This window comes from Sylvia atricapilla, chromosome 7, assembly GCF_009819655.1.
Source record: "Sylvia atricapilla isolate bSylAtr1 chromosome 7, bSylAtr1.pri, whole genome shotgun sequence".
NCBI lineage: Eukaryota > Metazoa > Chordata > Aves > Passeriformes > Sylviidae > Sylvia > Sylvia atricapilla.
The window spans coordinates 23209052-23229565 of NC_089146.1; the positions used below are offsets into that span (position 1 = coordinate 23209052).

A 20514-nucleotide genomic window follows, 5' to 3' on the forward strand; every position below is an offset into this window, starting at 1 on the left:
GAGAGAAGCGTGCAGGTTGCTAGCTGAAGGTAGGAGAATCCTGCTCTGTACAGTCCAGGAGCTCCCTAAAAGAAACAGGCTATTCCCAGATCTGGGTACTGCACCCAAAAGTTCACTAGAAGGCATATGTTCCACAATACAGGAATTATCTCCCTCAGGGCTGTGACTAAACACCCCTTCCAGGGCAAGGTCACATGCATTGACAAGCCAAAGCCTCACAGCCCTTTAAGATAGAAAGATCTTCTTTATTAATGAACCCCAACAGTATTTCTTCAGATACAGGAGTTTTGAACTCAAATACTCAGAAGAAAACAAGTTAATATTGCATTATTCTCATAAGAAATACTGCAACTTATTTCCGGTAACATACTGCAAAGCGAAACAGCTTGAAAAGAAAAAAAAATTAAAAAAGAAAAGAAATTAAGTCAATCAAACTGGAATTAAAGTTTTGTTTCTTGGAACGATCGAGTCCTCGCAAGCACAGCTCGTTTCTGCAGATTACTCCCCCAACTGTCGTACAAACAGACCCCGATTGCTTGAATTCCTTATGAGCCCACAGAGGTGCAACATTAAAAGCTACGATTATCGGGTAGCAAGTGCCCCAGCCTTCGTCCTCCACGGCAGCCTCAGTGACTCGGCATTAACGGGCTGTGAACGTCTTCCCCCTGAAAGGATGCAGAGAGGGGTCAGCACAGCCCCAGCGGCCTGTGGTGGGGCACACTAGCAGAGTTCTCAAAGCTAGGCAGGGACTGCTGGGTTGGAGTTCACAGGGTCTGTGGGGAGGGGCTAATTTTTGCAGAGGGGACAACCCTCCTGCCCCAAAGCAGCATGCAAAGGGAACATGACAGGACAAACAGAAAAAAGGACACCAAGGGGCTCTAAGATAAGTAGAAGGTAAGGGACATAAATGCAACATGTTCACACAACTGCTCTCCTCCATCCAATTCACTGTGGCCTGCTTGTTCACAAGAGGCAGCCAGCCAGCATTGGTGACCTGGCCCCAACCATCAGCTGGCCAAGGACAGCCAGTGACTGAAAAGCTGCAGACAACACTGGGCAGCAAGACCCGGTCCAGCACCCACAAACCCCAAGGAAGGACCTGGCTCCTCTCCTTCCCCCCAGAGCTGGACAAGGCAGCTCTACTATAACAGGGAAAAAGCCCCAGGAATGCCACCAAGGGCATAGTGGGGGGAAAACGGAGACACTAGTGCATGCAAGGCCATGTATAAGCCTTTTACAAAGGATCTGCCAGCAGTACATGGTTTTGCCTCAGACCCAGCTCCTCACAGGACATCTGAGGCAGTAAGCTGTGGGTCATCCCCATGGCACCCCAGCCTGCCCTGGACTGCAGCATACCAAACTGAGCAAGCCTTAGCTTGTGGCTGGCAGAGAAGCTTAGAGAGCCAGGCCCTGCTTAGCTACTCACGTGATTGTTTTCATTTCTTTCTTCTCTGCATCTGGACGGGCACGGTTGAGCACCTTGAGGAAATCTGATGTTTTCGCCCTCATACGTGTGTGAATATAGGCCTGTGTTTCATGAGGACAAAATGGGGACATGTCAAGATCCTGTCTTCATAGCTGAGATTTCAGGACATGTCAAAGCCAGGTCACTCTGAACAATTACCCTCATTTCTGTTCTCAGAAAGGAAACAAACCAGATCCAAAAGAGGAAAATCCTACTTCACTGCTAGAATGGAAAGAAAACAGTGTCCAAGAACAGGGAGAAGGCAATGATGCATCACTTGCCAGCCCTGCATGACTGAGGAGGGCAGTTGCAGACACTAATGAGTTCTCAAGGGGCACCCCTCCCCCCTGCTTCTCCCCTTCAGCACCCAGGTTAGATGGGCTGAAGCCACCCTGACCCTCATACCTTCGAGCACTTGATGTGATAGTGCAGGTAGTCCCGGAATGTGTGGATCAGGTTTATGGTGTTGTCTCTGGCTGCAGCATTGGTGTGACGGGGAAACAGCACTGAAAGAAGAGGCCAGCACAGACCATTAGTATCTCCTGAGGCTGGGCAAGGCCTTCAGGATCAGTACTGGAGGCTTCAGGGTGCATTGAATCCCTGCCTTGCTCTCTATAAAGAGCCCTTTAATCTTGACATACCGAGATTATGCAGCACTTGTGATTTTAAATACAAGGCTTAAGAGCACTTTTCCACATTTCCCACAGCAGCCTGTGCACTCTGCAGGACACAGGCAAGGCCAGATATCCAGAAGCAATGGCACTGTAGGAAACTGCAGGATGCTGTATCAGTGCTTTGGAGATGCAATTGGGAAGAGCAAGCTGGGAAGCGGACCGGGGCGCCCAGGCTGCTCCACCAATTTCAAGATCCAGTCTGCCTAGGGTCTTGAAATTGGTTGTGGATCTTGCCTGGTAGCTGGCCAGCCACATAACATAGACAGACTTGGATACAAGCAGGTAACTTGCTCTTTCCATAAGCTGGTGCTCTGTTAACTGTCCCAGATTCGAGGGCTGAAAGAACATTTTGTTTGGGTGATAATCTCACCTGAGACTGTCAGATCAGGTAACTGGGAAATTTGAGTCACAACAGAACAAAGTATGTGCCATCTCAGACATCTTCTTTCCACTGCTGACAGCTGCCCAGGCCTCAAGGCACCATTTCCAGCACCAGGAGGAGGGCAAAGCTATCTTCACTTTTCCCTGCAGTGTCTGTGCTCTGTCTCTGAGCTCCAAACTACAAGAGTGCTGCCCTCAGACAGCCTAATAACACACTCATCTGGAAGAGACCTATCCCTTTGGAAAGGGCAGGGTTGAGACTCCTTGACACTGCTACCCAGGGGGAAGTCATGGCTCTGCTGGCCAGCACCTCTGCAGGCAGGGGAAAGTGGCTCACCAGTGTTTGGCCCAGAGCAAAGAGGCAGAGCTGGAGAAGCAGAATGCACTGCTCTGCTGCTGCTCTCTGCCTGCCTCTGCTGTTCGAGCACTGCACAGCTCCTGCAGCTGGAAAACCTACAAGTACCCTTGCATGAGCACTTTCTTCAATAAACCTCCAGCTTCCAAAATATCACAGCAAAGCCACTCTTCTTTTTGCTTCCAAATACTGAACTTATTTTGTAGGTGGCCACTAAACAGCTCACTGTCCACTTCCACATCTTCTTGCCCACAGCAGAGCTGAGGTGACCTGATACAGAAAAGGGACACTCCAAAGGGTGCACACAAGACAGAATGCAACCCCAGAGTCCCTGCAATGCTCAATGGCCCGCTTCAACTCTCAGGGAAGGTGAATTCCTTTCTGTTTTTCATGCAGCAACAGGAACCTCTCTCCTTCCCAAGCATCCCCAAGCCTCAGAGCTGCCTGCTTACCAAATGTGATGTAGCCAATATTATCGCCAACGGCTGCGTCCGTGTCTTTCAGCTCCAAGGGCGGCTCCCTGTGGCTGAAGAGCACCTGTGGGGCTGTGTGACTGGCCCGGCGACCCTCCTTGAATTCCTGAACAAGACAAAGTGAAGGTGATTCCCTTCAGCAACATGCTGGGAAAGCAAATGGGGTTTCCTCATTCCCAAAGGGCAATGAGCAGAAGGTGACCCAGCTTTCCCTGAATGGATCGAGTTCATCAGGCCAAGCACCCTGAAAGTAACCCCTTTTCCCAGCAAAAGCAGCCCAAAACACATGGTTGTCCTGGGTTTGTACATGACTGTTGTGCAGCCCCTCAGCTAGGGTGGCTTTCAGTGTGTCACACCCCTGTCATGGGTGTTTTGTGGAAGGGACACCTCAGTCTGAGCAAGCACATAAGACAGCACAGCTCCTGCTGGAACTTCAATGCTTCCAGTGAAAGTGGGCAGTTGCCCATCATCCCCGAAACAGAAATTCTCAGAAGGGTTGCAAGATCTCCATCACACCTAATGTAAAAGGTTCTGCCGTTTGAGAAACCATCTCCCACCAGGAGTCTGCCCAGGCATCAAGATGCATCTCAGGGTTTGAAGTTTGTATGTGAAGCCTGCTCCTCTTAATGCTTCCCTACACCTTGAAAAAATACCTTCAAACAGTGGAGATCCCTTCCCCCACCTCTGACAGCAGCACAGCCTCCACCTCACAGGAAATGTACTGGTTCTGCATTTCAAGAACTGTAAGGATCTTCTTTGTGTAGGGCTGGGAATGTCCAGAGACCATTCTCCTGCCCCAAGGCAGGGCAATCTTCCCTCTCTCTCACTGATCTCCATCCCAACTTACACATTATCAGCTATGCTTGGCCTCGACTCTGAGCACAGTTTCCCCCGGGAAAGGCTGGAGCATCCATGTCCCTTATAAAGTAGATCACTGGGGTTTCCTTAATGAAATGCTTAGCTTGCACTTCTGCCTGCTTATGCCAGAGGGTGAAATGGTTCAAATGGCTTCACTGGTTAGTTAATGGTCACATTTTCTCCGTGAGAGCCCAGATGAGCAGATACCATGCCCAGCTGCATTATGCAAGAGCAATAGCTGGAGGGAAAGAGCCAGTGTGACTCAGAGTGGAAATTCCTGTGGCTGGGCAGAGGCAGGGTTTGCTGTTGGAAAAACCAAGAATTCAGGACATGGAGACTCCAGGACAGCTGCTGCATTGAAGCACTGCCATCTCCCCAGGAGCCTCACTAACCCCATTTTGTTCACATCATGCCTCCCTTCCCATTTAAAAAGCTGAATTCTAGGCTGAGGGATATACTTGGTGGGGGAAAACCTCAAAGCCAGAGCAGATACCATGTCTGTAGCTAATGAACACAGCAAACAGAGCTGTGAAGACCTCCACTGCAGAAGACCCCCTTCTGATAACATTCAACACAGGTACACTGGGGTCTCCAGCAAACTGGGCCAGACTTGCTGTCCATGAGCCTGTCAGCAGCATGGCTTGGCACCCTTAAATGGCTGGGCTAAAGATCCCTGGAACACTCTGCAGGCCATGGCTATGCCCACACAGGAGGCTGGTTCCCAAGGAGCTTCAGCAGATGAGTGAGGTGGGCCAGTGGCACAGATGAACATAGGTATGAGCACGCACTGAGCCTCCCTAACTGCACACAGATGTCTCATTGTCTTCAGGCTGCACTTCACAGACAGGCAAAGTGCTTACTACAAGTCTTTCTGCTTCCCACCTAAACAGCAAGTGGAAAAGGTAGCTGAGTCCAATCCATAACCAACCATGATTGGTTTGAGACCACAAATTCAGTATATTCATAGTTCTTAAAAGCTCAAATTCAAGAGCTGTCACACTGAGTTACTAAGTGTTTCTGCAGCATTTGGGCATTAGCAGGAAGAAACTTCAAGGTGAAGAGTACTCTCAGCTCTCCTCAGGCATGGCATGACATTGTCTTACCCTTCCTCTCCCTTTACAGCCTCTTCAATATGCTCAGCTCCTCAGCTGACTAGAGATCCCTACACCATAGCTATCCACATTATAGGGCCTCAGTGTGGGGACTCAAGTATTCACTGTGGTGTTTCTCATCTGTAACACATAATATGCTTGATTGTCCAAGTGAGCAAGACTATTGATGATACAGATGCCAATGCAAGAGCCAGGAAAATACACTGTCTATGCCTATTAGCATGTTCTTCCATCTCAGTGCAGCATGAAGCAAAGCATTTACATGTGTTAAACTGCCTTGTGCTCATTCAGCAGCTTATTTGGCAATGCTGCTTCAAGCAAGCAGGCATCTGAACTGAGGTCCAGACCCTTTCCCTGTAATTCAGTTTCCATACCTGCATAAACACCTTTCCAATCACCACGTCATCGTCGTCCTTAAATACCGTGCTGAACACAACCGTGACACGGTCCTTCTTTGCCTCAACATACCTGCAGGTGGGAAAGAGAGAACCCACCTGTGAACCAGAGCTAAGAAGTTCAACTAGATGAGAAAGCAGCTGTGTGACAAGGTTAAGTAGATACAACAACCATTCACAGACCTGGCTGCTGTAAATTTCCCCTCCCTTGAGACAGTATTTACAGGGATCACAACATTTCTGTTGGGAGGGGCCAGTTCCTCTACTGCATGCAGCCACAAGTGCTGCTACTAACAGAGACTCTTGTGTAACATCCCAGCAGCCCAAGGCATAAGCATTACCCTCATGGGATACTTGTGGCACCCTTATTACCCTGGCCAAAGCACAGAGTAGGAGGATTTCCTGACTTTCCACCAAAACCTACAGCTCTGCACAGGAGCAGACTACTGACCACTCTCTAACCCCTGTGCTGTTTGTTTTCAACACTTACATTGTCTCATCATCCCTGTAGTGGATGACTGCTCTTTTTTCTCCTTCTTTGCCCTCTTCCTGGAATTTGAAATACTTCTCAAAGACTGAAGCAAAGCAGTTGCGCTTCAACATGCCGGCTTGGTGCACAATGGCATCCTTGTCTGCAGGAAGGTTCTCCAGGTCGTAGAGCAAAGAGACATTGTAACCTGGGAAGGGACAGCCACTAGCCTTAATAATCTACATAGGGCGTTAATGAAAACAGAGACTTTTTTTTAATGAGACACCTACAGTCCCACTTTTGCCTTAAATCTTCCCAAAAGCCCCAGGGGTGAATTCTTCACACTCCAAGCACTTGCCAAAAGCCATGCCTGAACTCGGCACGTGGCCATGGCAACGTTCCCAGGGCTCCTTCCCAAGCTCCCAGACACACGTGCTGGCTTAACTGCTCCCAAATTTTTGCAGTGAGTAGGAAGAGATGTTGTCACAGGTAACCATGGTTTTCCTGTGTCTTACAAAGCATCTTGGAGAAGAACAAAGACCTCAACCTGAGGAACAGAGGATTCTTGGAGGAGGACTGCATAAAGAATTACAGCTTGTGCTGCAAGCTACTTCATCCCTGATGTGTCTGAGCTGCCTTTTATTGGCTATTTCAAATTGCTATTCATTGTATAGAGAGCCTCAGATATCAAGCTCTTCAAGGGCAGCCTTCGTATGAGCATTTCTCAGGTGACTTAAGTAATTTTGGAATTGCATTCACACAGACAAAGAATGTCCTTGCAGGGTTACCTGATTCAGGATTTACCAAGTAGCTTCCATAGACTTTCTTCAACACCTAGAAAAAAAATTAAACATTGAGAGCACAAGCTATCAAGACTTGTTTCCTCCTGCACAGCCTAGGCCATGTTTGGTCTTCTTTTAGAGGCATCAAATTACAGCACCTGCCTGCCTCCTCTAGTCTAAGAGAACTTAGACAAATATTAAGTCATCAGCTTCTAGTACTATTGGCCGTTCCTGCTCTAGGGAGCACTCCCTGAACTCCACTGACAGGGGACACACTGCAAGAGAGGACTCAAAACTGGAACTTTTTCAAGTCCTTGCTAGTTGGATTTGTATGGGGAAGAAGCCTTATAGCTCATACCTTCAAAGGAGAACAATCAGCAGAGTCTGACACAACAGACCTGAGGGCTACCACTTTTCTTTCCATTCAAAGGCAGATGCAAAGTGTGCCCGGTCCCTCTCCTCACAGGACGGCAAGTTCAGAGCACACCATGGCCTGGTGATCACACATTGTCTCAGCCTATTGCACAAACAGATGGGGATCGAGAGGAGACTGCCAGGCAGGCTTGGATGCCTCCCAGAAGCAGAACCGCCTACAGCACAGCAAAAACCTTTCTTCAAACGTAATTACTGCTGAATTTTACATCAATGGCAATTTCCAACTGAGCCATAGCTCTGTGTCAATGAGGGGGCTGAGAACAGGCGGTATTTCACAGAGAAGAACACAACAATGCTGTGGCAGAAGTGGCCCTCCTGGGATGACACCCACTACCACGTGGAAAGGATACACAGACTCTCTGCATGCCAAAACCTTCTCTCAGCAGAGAGCCTGCCTGCAGCAGTGCAGGAATATGCCCTGTCTTAGCAGGAAGCCCACTCTGCATTCTTCACAGTGGGGTTTCGCCAAAGACAGAGCAGAAACAAGCAACACTGTCTGCAGGGAAGTACAGAAAGCAACATTATGACAACTGGAGATTGAAAAATATAATTTCTATTTAGACAGTACTTCTAGACCAGTCCTGCACAGATCCCATTTTCCTCTAAAAGTTTGTAGGAAGTTGCTTTCCACCACCACCAGCAGCTGCTGGTGCTCAGTGCTGTCAGCCACTTGCCCACTACACGGGCTCTCTTGGGATCACACACTGCACTGATTCTCACTAAACATGCTGGGAAGGCTCCACCATTCGGGCTGCTTGACACTCCTCATGCCAGCAGTGATGCCTTCAGTAGCAGGCAATGCTGCACCTAGAAAGCTCTGCATGCAGGAACCAGGAAAGCAGGACACTCAATCAGATCTCTTCTGACTTAGGTGGGTCTTATGGCAATTTGCAGGAATTCACTTTGGGTTCAAGTCACCCGTTTCTCACCAAACTCATAATAAACTGATGGAGCAGTTTCCTTGTTTTCTTCCAAGGACAGACACCCAGAGGCAAAAGCCCTGGGTGAACCCCATACACTACCATGCGGAGATTTGAAAACTGACTCAGGAACTGACTCATACTTCCTGCCTTGCCATCCAACCACAGCTCAGAAAGGCTCCTTTTTTCTACCATAAATGGCCCTCTGCAGCCACAGGGCCCAGTCAACAGGAACTGAGCCTGCGACTTCACACAGCAGCAGTGAAAAGGGAACCAGTCTGCAAACCAAGGCCTGCACATGCAGCAGGAGCCCAAGTGTGGTCAAAAGTGCTCTCAAGTGTGGTCAAAAGTCAGAAGAGAAGCACCACCAATCTGTCTTGGTGCCTTCCTTCACTTGTGGGCTCAATACATCAGTCAGGGAAACTATTTCTACACAGTCAGGCTTTGCTTTGTACTTGCAAAATTAGTGGTGCCTTCTGCCTTTCAGGCTGCAGGCTCATACAAGATGATTACTTTTTCACGAGAGTGTGAACACACTTGCCCATGTGTTTCAGTGAAGTGGGACTCCTGGTTGGCACAGGGCTGCTCCTTTGACCAATCAGTGTGAGATAGGAGCACAGATGCTCCTCTAAGGGTCAGATGTTAGATCCATTAACATCACAAGGGCATTGCTGCCAACACAGTAGGCAGGAGGCTGGAGATGCTTACTCACCTCATCAGCACCATGTTCCTGGAGTTCCTTGTAGAATTTCAGAGAAATACTGACCATCACTTTCGTCTTGTCTCCATTGGGGTTTGAAATATGGTAAAGGACTCCATCAAAGTCTAAGAAGCAAGCAAGAGAAATGTGAAGGAACAAGAACCAGTTCTTATTTCTGAGGAAGGTTTTTCCTACAAGTACTAATAACTGCATAAAGTGAAACTGCTCCTCTTGCTCCAGCCCTCACACACACAGAGCAAGAGAGAAACCCACAATTAAAGAAAATGGTAATGTCATGTAAGGAGATCTGCTATCATTCACAGGGCTGAAATAATTTTGACATCTGTCCATCACAGAAAGCTTTAGTGGTGTGTCATTTAGCAGCCCTGGCAAGTCCACTTGTGCTCAGTGCACAAGGATACAAACATGCAGAGACAGAAGCCTTCTGGATGGCCAGCACAGAAAGTGACTGACATGCCCACCAGGCCAGAGCTGCAGCCTGGAGGAGAAAACCTCTCTGCCAGCAAAGGCAGCTCAGTCGCTGCCTGCTGCCAGAGCTTCCACTTCACTGCAGAACAGGCAGGGAGGGCAGGAGGAAGGGAAAGGCAACCCTCCAGCCACCTAGCAAGCTCTGCTTCCCCATGGAGCTTACACAGATTCCTGACAATAGAATCAAAAAATCAGTTGCTGAATGAGTACTTGAACTTCCTTGGCATTTCTCTTCCTGAAGAGCAAACTTGAGGTGATGAACCCATTTTGCCTGTCACCCTAAGTCAGATTCCTAACAACCCAAACCAGATGGTGCTAAAGACCTCATAACAAGTAGCACCAAGGGCAGGACTGGAGAACATATGAGGTAAAAAAGAGCTGTGTAGCAGGCACACACCAAAGCACTACCACCAGTGAACTCCATGCTCTAGGGAAGTCCCAGGAAAGGCAGACAGACAGAGAAATAGCGGGGCAGCCAATGAAGCCCCAGCTCTGGGGATACTGCACGGTCTGCACACTGCCCCTGCTCAGTGGTGTGGGCTGACTGTTCAAGCCAGCCCTTGGTTCAGAGAAGTCAAGAGAGCTGCGGAGCTTACCTGCAAATGTTACTTCTACTGCCTCTGGTTTATTTCTAAAAAAGCAAAGAAAACAAAGGAAGTAAATGAGAACTCTAACAGCAGCCTCCAAGCTGTGAAGAAAAGAGGATTAATTTCCAATGAATTATTTCTCATAGGCAGCTCTTCCTCAAAACCCTTTTATCTCCTGCTGTCCGACTACGCGTAACTTTGACAAGAGATCTTAGACTTCTTCCCCTTCCTATAAGCACCAGTTTTACCCCAGATGACATAAAGCAGACATTGAAGCTGGCACAGATTTCTATTATTTCTAGTTTATTAATAGATTTTTACATCACAGATTTCCAGTTAGAAATTACTAAGAAAGTTACTACTTACTAAGAAGTTTGTTTTCACAAGCACACGCACACTCTGTACAGAATGGTCACGACACAGATTTTGGGACAGAGGATCTTTTGTAAGGTCCTGCAATACCAGTTCATGGAAGGAGCTGAGTAATCCTTCCTGACACAGCGTCACCTTCGCCATCAACACCAGCTCTACAAATGTGTTGATATAACTTGTTTGCAGAGAAGACCCCTCTTCCAAGTTAGGAAAGCATTAGTAATGTTAGGAGCAGTGTTAGGAGCAAGCCAAAGAAGGAAACTCTCCACATGTTCATTTCATCCTGCCCCCCCCCCCACTTCCAAAGCACCCCAACATTTTGCCAACTGCCCCGGCAGAAAAACTGTAGCCTTGGATGTGATCTAACACTGTCCTGAGTGGTCTCTGGGACCCCTGATCAGCAACAAAACCCTTTGCAAACCAAAGGCACATCACATCTTACACTCTGACTATGAAGATTAAACTGCTTCTTAACAAACGCTATTTTGACATTTATCCCTAATCTGTGAAAGAGTAGGACTCCATGAAAGATGTAACTGCTTCTGGAAGGTCATTTCATTGGGATTGGCACTACATAACTGCTTTTACAGCTCCAAAGGGGACTGGTATTAATAGGTCATTCTCCAACAGGGAATTGTTGCAAAGGTATCTCCACTGCTGAGAGCACGCATGGAAAATGAGAATAGGATAAAAATGCCAGTCTACTACTGCTGTTTCACACCATTTCTCCATTTATTTTTCAAAAGTTTAGAGTACAAAATATATTAGAGTAATATTTCATAATATTAGATTACAGGCTAATAATGCTGCTGCTAACAGAAATATATAGTCTCTAACAGTTCATTCCCACCTGTCTGAACCAACACACTGAAATAACTCCCCAGAGTAGTGTCACTGATCTCAAATATGCTGCTGCTGCCCAGAGACCAGCTCCAACTGTTTTGCCAAAACTTGCTCTTCCACACACTTATGTGCTGCTGGGTACTGACTACATCGTGGTACATACACTGAGAAAGGTGGGGGGAAGTGATGACTCAATATCTACTTTCCCTGACAATATTCTGTAACGATTTAAATTATTTTATCTCAGCAGTAAGCACTGTTTTTCCATCAGCTTTTCTGCAGCCAGTGTCATTCCTGGAAGGCAGAAATGACCACAGTGTGATAAAACTCAAGCTGGGCAATGGAGGGAGACCAAGACACTGCAGTGCACTGATCCCAGACACTCACCAGGTCAACAACATTTTAGTCCAGTGGAAAGGGAAGAATTAACCCCCAGATGGAGATCCTAAGTGAAAATGAAGAGGTGTTCCTGTTTTTTGAAAGTGAGTAGCTGTGAAAGACAACAGCTGTCTTGTTGTCTGAAGAGCCTCCATCTTTTGTGCCACCTTGCTGAAGATAAAAACCTACACTTGAAAGAAGCAGTGCAAATGAAGCCAAAGCAGGTTCTTTAGTTTAAACGCTGTGCCAGCTACCTGTGACCTCTCTTGCTTTCATCTCCCCTTCCAGCTGGGCCTGAGATGGGCACAGCAGGCATCCCAGGCTGCATATTTAGCTTGGGCTCTTGGAAAGGGGAACAATTCCTCAAGCCATGTCCAAGCCACTTCTGCTCACTGAGGATGGCTCAGAGCAGAGATGAAAGAAAATCCCAGAGATCCCAACTGGTCAGCTGATGCAGACGTGTTCTTCTTTTAGAGCACCATACTCAGATGTGGGAATCAGCATGGATGACAGTATAAATTTTTATAAAAAAAGAAACATATGTAGGAAGCTTTAAAGATAGCACAGCCAGGCACATGAGAGCTAGGAATATTAAACAGGATGCATCCTTAAACCTCTGTTCCATCTTCTCAGAGTTACACCTTTCAAACCCCCACACACAGAGCTGACACCTCACAGAGCCCCTGCTCCTGGGAGAACCTTCCAAACACGGCATCTCCCTCTGAGAAATGCAAGGAAGTGGGCTGACAGCCAGTGCACTGAAGTGGTTTTGCTGAGGAAGGATCATTCCCCATTTGGTTGCCCTGTACCCAGGGGATGGCAGGAAGATCACTCATCACATCACTGAAGAAGTCGAGCAAGACCATGTACAGGAGTCAGTTGATGGCTCTGCATGAGAGCCTTTGTTCTGCACACAAAAGCTCACTGCTAACACAGCTGGTTTTGAGCCTGTTATTGTGCAAACGTCATTTCTTAGAGAAGTTATTTTAACGCTGATTTCCCAAGTGGCTCAGTTCCAGTACTTGGGGATGGTGAGGAGGGGGAGTATTTAAGGGAAAAGAAGGTAACTGGGCAGAACTTTGGGTGCTGAATATTCAACCACTTCCCGGCACAGCCTCAATGAAGCAAGAGCTCATGTGAGCTGCATACAGAACTCCTTGCAGCCACACTGGCCCTGTCACCTACAGCACAGTAGGGTGCCTCACTGGGCACACTCTTAAGTAACCCAGGCATGCCTGGCCCAGGGGACGACAGGGAAGAGCACTGGAAGTGTGGCTCGGAGAAAAGTGAGCCCTCTTAGCCTTTCACAGTTCAGGAGCTTTACAATCACAGTGTTTAAAGTGCTTCTATTTTTCTGGCTCAGCTCATCAAAACTACCCTGGGTACTCAAAATGTTTCTCCAACAGAAAAACCATTCCTTTTACCACCTGAGGACTCCTTATTCTGCATCAAGAAGTCCCCAGGCAGAAGAAAGAGGAGCTCTTACCTCCAGCGTTTCATAGTTTCTGGATGAGCAACAATGCTGCAGGGTCACACACACATGTTCACTTCCCCTTGACCTTCCAGCAACCCCATCTTCCACCACCAGAAATAGCCCTATGGAGGGACAACGTGTCCTCTCCGTGTTCTGTCTTTTCTGCTCTTGAGCTGATGAAGGCTCAGTGCAGAGGATTCACAGCAGGCTGGGATGGGGCCTGCGCCACTGAGGGTGGGTACCAGGTACTGTCAGGTTACTGGGATGATCCCAAAGGGCTCTGCCTGGTCTAGTGGGCTCTGGCGTCCCTTGCTCCATGAGGAGACCCTCCACACCAGTAGTGAGAATTGGCAGTTTAGCAGCTTGGTGCTGACTGACTCTGAATTGCAGCCATCTCCAAGTCCAAGCCAGACTGTAAATCCCAACTGGGAAGCCAGGAGGTCCTTAGGGTTTGCTTCTGCCCCGATCCAAATCTCTGAGAAACAGACTAAGCCTAACTATACTCAGAGGATTTCAGACAGGACACTTCATCCACTCCTGGGGCACAGAACTGCTGTGACCCCTGCAAACTCCTTACCTCCAGTGCTACCTGAACGGTCACTCAGTGAACTTCCCTGTTTGCTACCCTCTGCCCTGAATGGACATTAAAACCAGCTCATACCAGGAATAACTGAGATGGCTTCTCTCTGCACTGAATCCAGACCAGACCTTTCTGCAAACCCCTGCCTGAACTTGGATGCTAAAATGGCAGCTGTTCCCAGCAGCAGTCTGTTTTGTGATAACAGTTATCAGGTCTGAAGTCAAACCCACACCAAATCCCATCCGCCCTCTGCTTGTAACAATAAAAGATTCTGACAAGTTTTATGTCTTCTTGCCTGTGTTCCTCCTATTCATCTCCAAACGGCTGCTACACCCTGTCTATCTAATACAGAGCCGGCTCCAAATCAGAATTTTCACCCCAGGAGAACATCAGTGAAGAGCCACAGTAACATGGAGAGACACCAGCGAGCACTTAAGAGCAATAGTAATTTTTTTTCTGACAGCACTTCCTCACTTGACTCAGACAACTTCCCTGTTTCATTCTCAAGCCACAAAGGCTCTTAGTTGTATGTTACAACAAATTTAAGAACTTGGCTGACAACCATACTGAACCATCTCCCACACCACAATTAAGGCTTCTACCAAATAATGGAGAATGGCAATTATTTCAAAAGCTGCAGGCATGCAGATACTCTAATCTCTTGCCCCATAGGAGAGGAAAAAAAAAAGAAAAAAAAAAAGGGGGTATTTCAAAGCTTAAAGCTCTGAGCAAAGCTTCCAGATCACCTGAGTCAACATACAATCTGGATAAAGTGATCCAGATTCAGTGACAGACTGCAGGCTCTTGCTACAGAAAGGTCACCTCAATAAAAAAAATTATGAGCAATGTTTAAAATTATCTGAACAGTTCCTCCACTTCTGGGCCCCAGTCAGCTAACAAAAGCCTCTCTGCGTAAGCTGCAGGAGCATATGCAATCAAAGAGCTCCCATAGCTCTAGCAGCACACCCACCACGGACTGGAGCAGGAGTGCTCTGTCAGGTGGGTGGTGCCAAGCAGTGTACAGCAGCCCCTACACATGCCAATTTTCCCCTCCTGGGTAGGTTACCCCTCCATGCCCAGGCTTTTCCCTTGCTGTGTGCCCAATAGCGTGGAGGAGCGGGCTGGTAGGAAAGCAGTGGGATTCACAGTGGACAAAGCACAGGCAGTCCTGGAGCATGCTGGCACTGGCAGGTCCCCTTCCCACCAGATCTCTGCCCTGTGCATCCTCAGCTGTAGACAGACAGCCTGTGGTTCCCCACCAGAGCGATCCAGAGTTGTGCCAAGTCCCTGGGGAAGAGCCTCATTTTGCACAGAGCTCTAATGCGTTTCTTTAGTACGGTGATGGATATGTACTCTTCTCTGGTGTCAAGCACTGGTGGCTGCAGTGAGAACCTCTCTCTGAAGACAAAACAGAGCAGGCTCCTCTTAGGAACCTAAGATGAAACCTGAGGCTGGAGTGATGACAGAATCACCTGTGAAAGCCTAACACTTTTCAGATCTTGCTTTTGTTCCCTCCTGTTGTCTGTGCTGTTGCACAGAAGCAGAGCACTGCCTACTTCCAAACAGAGGTGGTTCACAATCCACTGTTAATACAAAGTCACCTTCCCTGGCACCCAAAGCAGAATGTGCTGTGATGACCAAGGAGCAATGCTCCAACATCTACAGCACCCTCAGTCAATGTGGACAGCCAGGGTGTACCACGAGCACTGCCCGTGCCAGCAAAACCCAAGAGTACCTCTTTCTGCCAGCAGCATTTCCTGAGCACTCTGCAGTCAGGCAGACTGAGTTTCAGCAGGTGAGGTGGTGACTGGAAAGATGTGCAGCTCCAGACTGGGCTTGTGAAGACACTGAGCCAGCACCTGCCATTGCTGCCGAAGGAGGGAGATCTGATTCCTGCTCCATGGCTGCACCATGGTGAACAGCCATGACACAATGAATGGGATTGAGGAAACTCACCTAAGCTAAAAATACCCCGTTTTGTCCGTTTAATTTTAACCTAGGTCACTTCCCCAATCCTGTTTCCCTTGAAGCCACAAAAATGCCTGTGTCAGCAAAAAGGCAGGGGTGGCAGAGGAACAACCTCTGGTTTTTGGTGGGAGTCTCTGAGCATCCCTGAAGCACTGGAGCCACATATAACCACAGTCACTCCTGAAGGGAGTTTCTCAGCAGTGCTTGGCAGGATTCAAAGCTCCTCTACCCTCCCAGCATACCAACAGCCTCTAGACATTCCTAAGTCTTTTCATGATGAGCTCACTTCAAGTCACATTATGAACACAAAGTTCTCATTGCCTGGTTTCAGCCAGGGCTCAGCCTGAGTCTGAAAGGGTCAGCTCTGCAGCCCACGATCATCAAGTGACTGCAGGTAGGAAATACCATAAAGCTTCAGCCCAGCTCCTACCGGCTCACAGGAACCACTCTGCATCAGGGAACCTCAAGCTTCACATGATTTCCTATGCAGCTAATTGTCAGGAAGCCCTGCAGAGCTGTACCTACTGATGGCTGTAAAGAACCCAACTATTTAATTTAGAGATTCTTTGCCCCAACCTAGGAAAAGGCATGCTGTACACCAGCTATGTAAATTTATGTTCTTTTGCATAGTGGGTAAATAATAAGTAACAGTTTGAGACAGACAATTAATTTACTGAAGATTTTGGATAAGCTATGAATGACTGGAAAAGCAAACCCTAAGACCAAAGCCCTGTGCCACACTTGCTCTGGAGTTAGTTAAATCAGAGCAGGACAGAATTGGATAGAAAATCTGTTGGTGTCAAACAGACTGAGTATTCATCAGACACAGAAGACAATCATCAAAATGTTTCACACTTAAAGTGTTTGTGGGATTTTTTAAATGTCTGTGCAGTTAGCAAAGGAAAGCAATGATGAGAAACAGGATCTTCCAACTGGTAGAGCTCATCTCCTCTCATGACATTTCTATCAGAAATGGGAAAACCCACCTGTGACACCAGCTTCCAGGCAACATCTTAAGTACAAATTAATTGGTCAAACACTTACGGAAGCTTTCTCTTGACATGTAAAAAAGCTCATGAACCAACCTCATTTCAACAAACTTACTTCCAGGTACTGACCAGGTATTCCCACACTGCAGCAGCAAATTCCTAACTCAAGTTATTTCAACAGATTCTGCTAGCTCTAGGCTTTGATTTTAAAATGTGGTTGGTTTAAGAGAATAGATTTAAACAAAGAAATTATTAGAATTAAATAAAGAAAAAAAAAATCAGATGCATGGAAGTCCATCATCTGTAACTACTTTGATCTAAATATCACATTTCAACAGTGGCTGTCCAAGGAGCTGAGATTCATGGGGTTTCCCCCCAAAACCAAATAAAATTTGACAGATGGATGCTGCCAAGCCCTGAGGACCTTGTCCAGGGAGGACTCTTAGAGGTGGGTTAGGCCCTGTCTCAAATGCTGATCTCTGTCTGCAGTCCTGCCAAGGCACCTTTCACAATGGGAACTCCAGGGACAGCTGATGGACCGCCACATAGAGCAGATTTTTACATATATGACAATAGTGTTATGGCAGTTAATGAATTCCAGTTTCTAAATGCTGCCTAGTTCTATATGACAAGGTAAAACATGGAGCATCTCCCACCTGATAGCCCAGGAAAGCTCTGCAGGAACCTGCCAAACTATGGCTGCACTGCAGTAGATGGGAGCAACACAGCCCATGTCACAGGACAAGTCTCTGGCAAAGGATTTGGAAATGAACCCTGCCCTGCCCCACTTCCAGGCTGGCACTGAAGCCACCAGGCACACCTGGCTCTGAGAGAACCACTATTGACAAATCCCTGCATGGCATCTGCTGCACTTCTAGGTTAGAGCAAATAATGTAAACCCAACTCTGCCCCAGTGTCCACACTCGCTCCTCCCAGTCACCAAATTCGTCAAGGCTTGAGCTTGCCCTGACTGTCCTGTGTTCATGCCCAAGACACACCTTGGAAAACCATCACCAAAACAGCAAAATACAGGAAATTCCTTCCTGCCTCCATGCTGACCACCACAGGAATAACCCAAGACCTGTGGCCATAGGAAAAAGAAATATCACTCGAATAAATGTTTTGTAGCATCCATTCCTTAGAAGACTTGAAACCAGGAGAAACCTCCCTGCACTTGCTTGTATGGGGGATCCCAGAACAAGCACAGAAGAAAATTCAGAAGGAAATGTCTTCCTCACCTTCAGCAACACACTCAAGGCACAAAACTTATCTAGAAACACAATTTAAAGAACAGAACATGCCGCAGATGACTAAGAGGCAGAAGCAGAGCACCATCAGCCACCCTACCAATTGATCCAGGAACAATCAGTATGTCAGGCACACGTGTGCCAACACACAAATGAGGTGGCTTTGCCATACAGCTAAATGGAAATCTCAGGGGCCCAGAGGCCAGTGCAGGGTAAGCAAACACAGCTCTGCTCACAGAGTCAGGGTTTTGGGGTGCATCTAAACCTGCCAACTGCCCCTCCACATCACATCAACACAGGGACACATGCACATTCTTCTCTCTCCATCAGGAAGAGTGCCTTGGCACAGACTAGCGGCTGACAAGCTGTTCTGACACTCAGTATGAACCTCTGTACCTGCCATATTTTCTAAAGGATGCGGCTGCAATACCACAGTGGTCACCTGGGAGCTCTCTCTGCCCAGTGCAGTGCCTGTACTCTGGGGAAACTTGTTGCATTAAATGATCAGGGCGTAAGTTGAATCAAAATCTGGGAGCAGCTCAGGTGTCTTCCAAGGCAGAGCAGTCTGTGAGAATATTTTATGAAAAAAAACCCCACCAAAAGAAAACAAAACCCCAATCCAAGCAACAAGTCAACTGAGAGTGGGGAGAAAGCAGAGAAAGTGGCCTCTAACAATGTTCTGCATGCAAAAGGCTGAGAGCTTCAAAAATTGCTGGAGAAAAAAGGTAACACAGAAAAACGCACCTGCCGGGGGGGGGGGGGGGGGGGCGGTCCCTTCCTGGAGCAGCCCGAGCTGTGCCTTGTAAGGCGCCAGGGCAGGCTCCACCCCAGAGATAACACCACTGTGCTTCGCCTCTCAAGGCTTTGTCTCTGTACAAAGGTGTCTCGGTCAGCAGGCAGTGCATCAAGCCCACAGGCCACTCAGCTGCAGATAAGAACATTCATACCGAAGGGACTTCCTTCCAAGCTAAGCTGTGTTCTCACAAGCATCTTTACAGCCCTGGTGCAATACACGCATTAAAAAAAAAAAAAAAAACAACTACTGGCTCTCCAGGGACTGAACTGTCCCAGCCAGAGATGTAGGTGTGAACTAGACCCCCAAGTCTGCCCCCCGAGGCCAGGACACCCACCAGGCTGGCACCAGCGGCCAAGGCTGACTTGTGCACCTTGTATCCCTTCTGCTCGAGAAAGTGAATGGGGAGCAAGCTGGAATTTGCTCTTCACCCCCAAAGCAAAAGGCCGAAGCTATGACTCCATACACAGGCTTCCTGTTCCTCGGTTCCCCCTACACATTCTGTACCCGAGCTGGGACCACGCTGCTGAAGCCCGCTTTACCCAAAGCAAACACCCTGTAAATCCACCTTCCCCCCTTCCCAACTTCCTCCTTGTCCAGGCCCTGTCGTCCAGTCCACCTCAGCACGGCAATCTCCGATACCGCTCCCAGATCCTGCTCCCCCGAGGCTCTCCATTGCTCTGGCACTAACGGCCCCATCCTGCCCCAACACTGCCCTGTCCCACTCTGCTCCCTTATTCCCCAGGCCTTCCCTCTGCCCATCCCCACCGCCCTCAGCTCAGTTCCCGCACCATGACCACCCTCCTCCCAGCCCCTGCACCCTGCAGGCCCCCACGCCGTGCCCGCTCTGCCCTTCTCGTTCCCGGGCCGCCCTCCGGTAGCACAGTGCCCGCTGGCTCAGTGTCGCTCCACGCCACTCTCCAGCCCCACATCCTGCCTTGTCACCATACCCCGGCCGCCACCCTCCGCCCTTCTCAGCCCCATCCTCCCCCGGCACCTCCCGCCAGGCTCTACTCTGTGCCCGGGCGCCTGGTACGGCCCGGGCCCCGCCAGCCACCGCCCCCTCGCCCCTCCCTCGGTCCGCGGATCCGTCCTCGCCCCGCCCCGGCTCCCCCGTTCCTACCCGGCGGCCGCGCCCTCGAACTTGAGCGTGAGGGTCTCCTCGATGATGCGGTTGTTGACCTCGAGCAGGATCATGTCGGTGCCGGGAGCGGCTCTCAGAGAGCCGAGCCCGCTGCGCGCACCGGGGACCCGCCCGAGCCTGCGCCGCCGCTTCCGCTCTCGCGCCCGCGCGTCACTTCCGGCTCCGCGCCGCCGCAGGCGCGGCCCCGCCCCGCCCCCCAGTGACGTCACAGGGAGCTCCGCCCCGCGGCGGGCGGGGAGTTGGCGGGAGTGTCTCCTGAATGTGGGGGGACACGGGGCGGCGGCGAATGTCCTGGGACACAGGCGGGGGGGTGGGTTGCGGGGAACACGGGGTGGCGGCGAGTGTGCTGAGACACAGGCGGAGGGCTGCGCTGGGGTGCTCGTGGTATGGGCATCACCGCCAGCTAGGGTGAGAGAGGGATATGGGATGCCTGGCGCATGGAAGTCCCCGAAAGTGTGAGGTGCCACGCCGCCGTTAATTGAATACTTACAGTGTCGGAGGTCCCCGAAACAGTGGGGTGCCCTTAGGATTATAGGGACCTCTAGGAAGTAGCAGGTGTGCCCCAGTGTATGGGGGTCTGTGAAAGAATTGGTGCTCCAGGGATATAGGGCTGCTTACAAGGGAAACTGGT

The 20514-nt window shown here is 49.0% G+C and overlaps 1 protein-coding gene across 2 annotated transcripts; it reads right to left on the bottom strand.

Annotated features, from left to right (window-relative positions):
- Positions 1–224: 224 nt before the first annotated feature.
- On the bottom strand, positions 225–20041 carry ARPC2 (actin related protein 2/3 complex subunit 2). 2 transcript variants are annotated; one of them, XM_066322984.1, is made up of 10 exons: positions 19863–20041; positions 10105–10139; positions 9032–9144; positions 6971–7016; positions 6204–6390; positions 5693–5786; positions 3328–3454; positions 1871–1971; positions 1427–1527; positions 225–665 (listed from the first exon to the last, which is right to left on the bottom strand). In XM_066322984.1, the coding sequence occupies exons 1-10, from the start codon at positions 19934–19936 to the stop codon at positions 641–643; spliced, it is 903 nt and encodes a 300-aa protein (XP_066179081.1). In that variant the 5' UTR covers positions 19937–20041; the 3' UTR covers positions 225–640. The 2 variants fall into 2 exon arrangements, with proteins under 2 accessions (XP_066179081.1, XP_066179082.1); XM_066322985.1 differs by lacking the exon at positions 10105–10139 and having other exon boundaries at positions 19863–20013.
- Between the last annotated feature and the right edge of the window lie 473 nt (positions 20042–20514).

What these genes read in the sequence shown, in the direction of transcription:
- ARPC2 (XM_066322984.1), bottom strand. Translation starts at nt 19,936, where the DNA reads ATGATCCTGCTCGAGGTCAACAACCGCATCATCGAGGAGACCCTCACG. An exon ending in TTGGAAAGGTGTTTATGCAG is followed by an intron (nt 3,455 to 5,692) that starts GTATGGAAACTG and finishes TGTCTTGTTCAG; the next exon opens with GAATTCAAGGAGGGTCGCCG. An exon ending in ATCACATCAAGTGCTCGAAG is followed by an intron (nt 1,528 to 1,870) that starts GTATGAGGGTCA and finishes CATGAAACACAG; the next exon opens with GCCTATATTCACACACGTAT.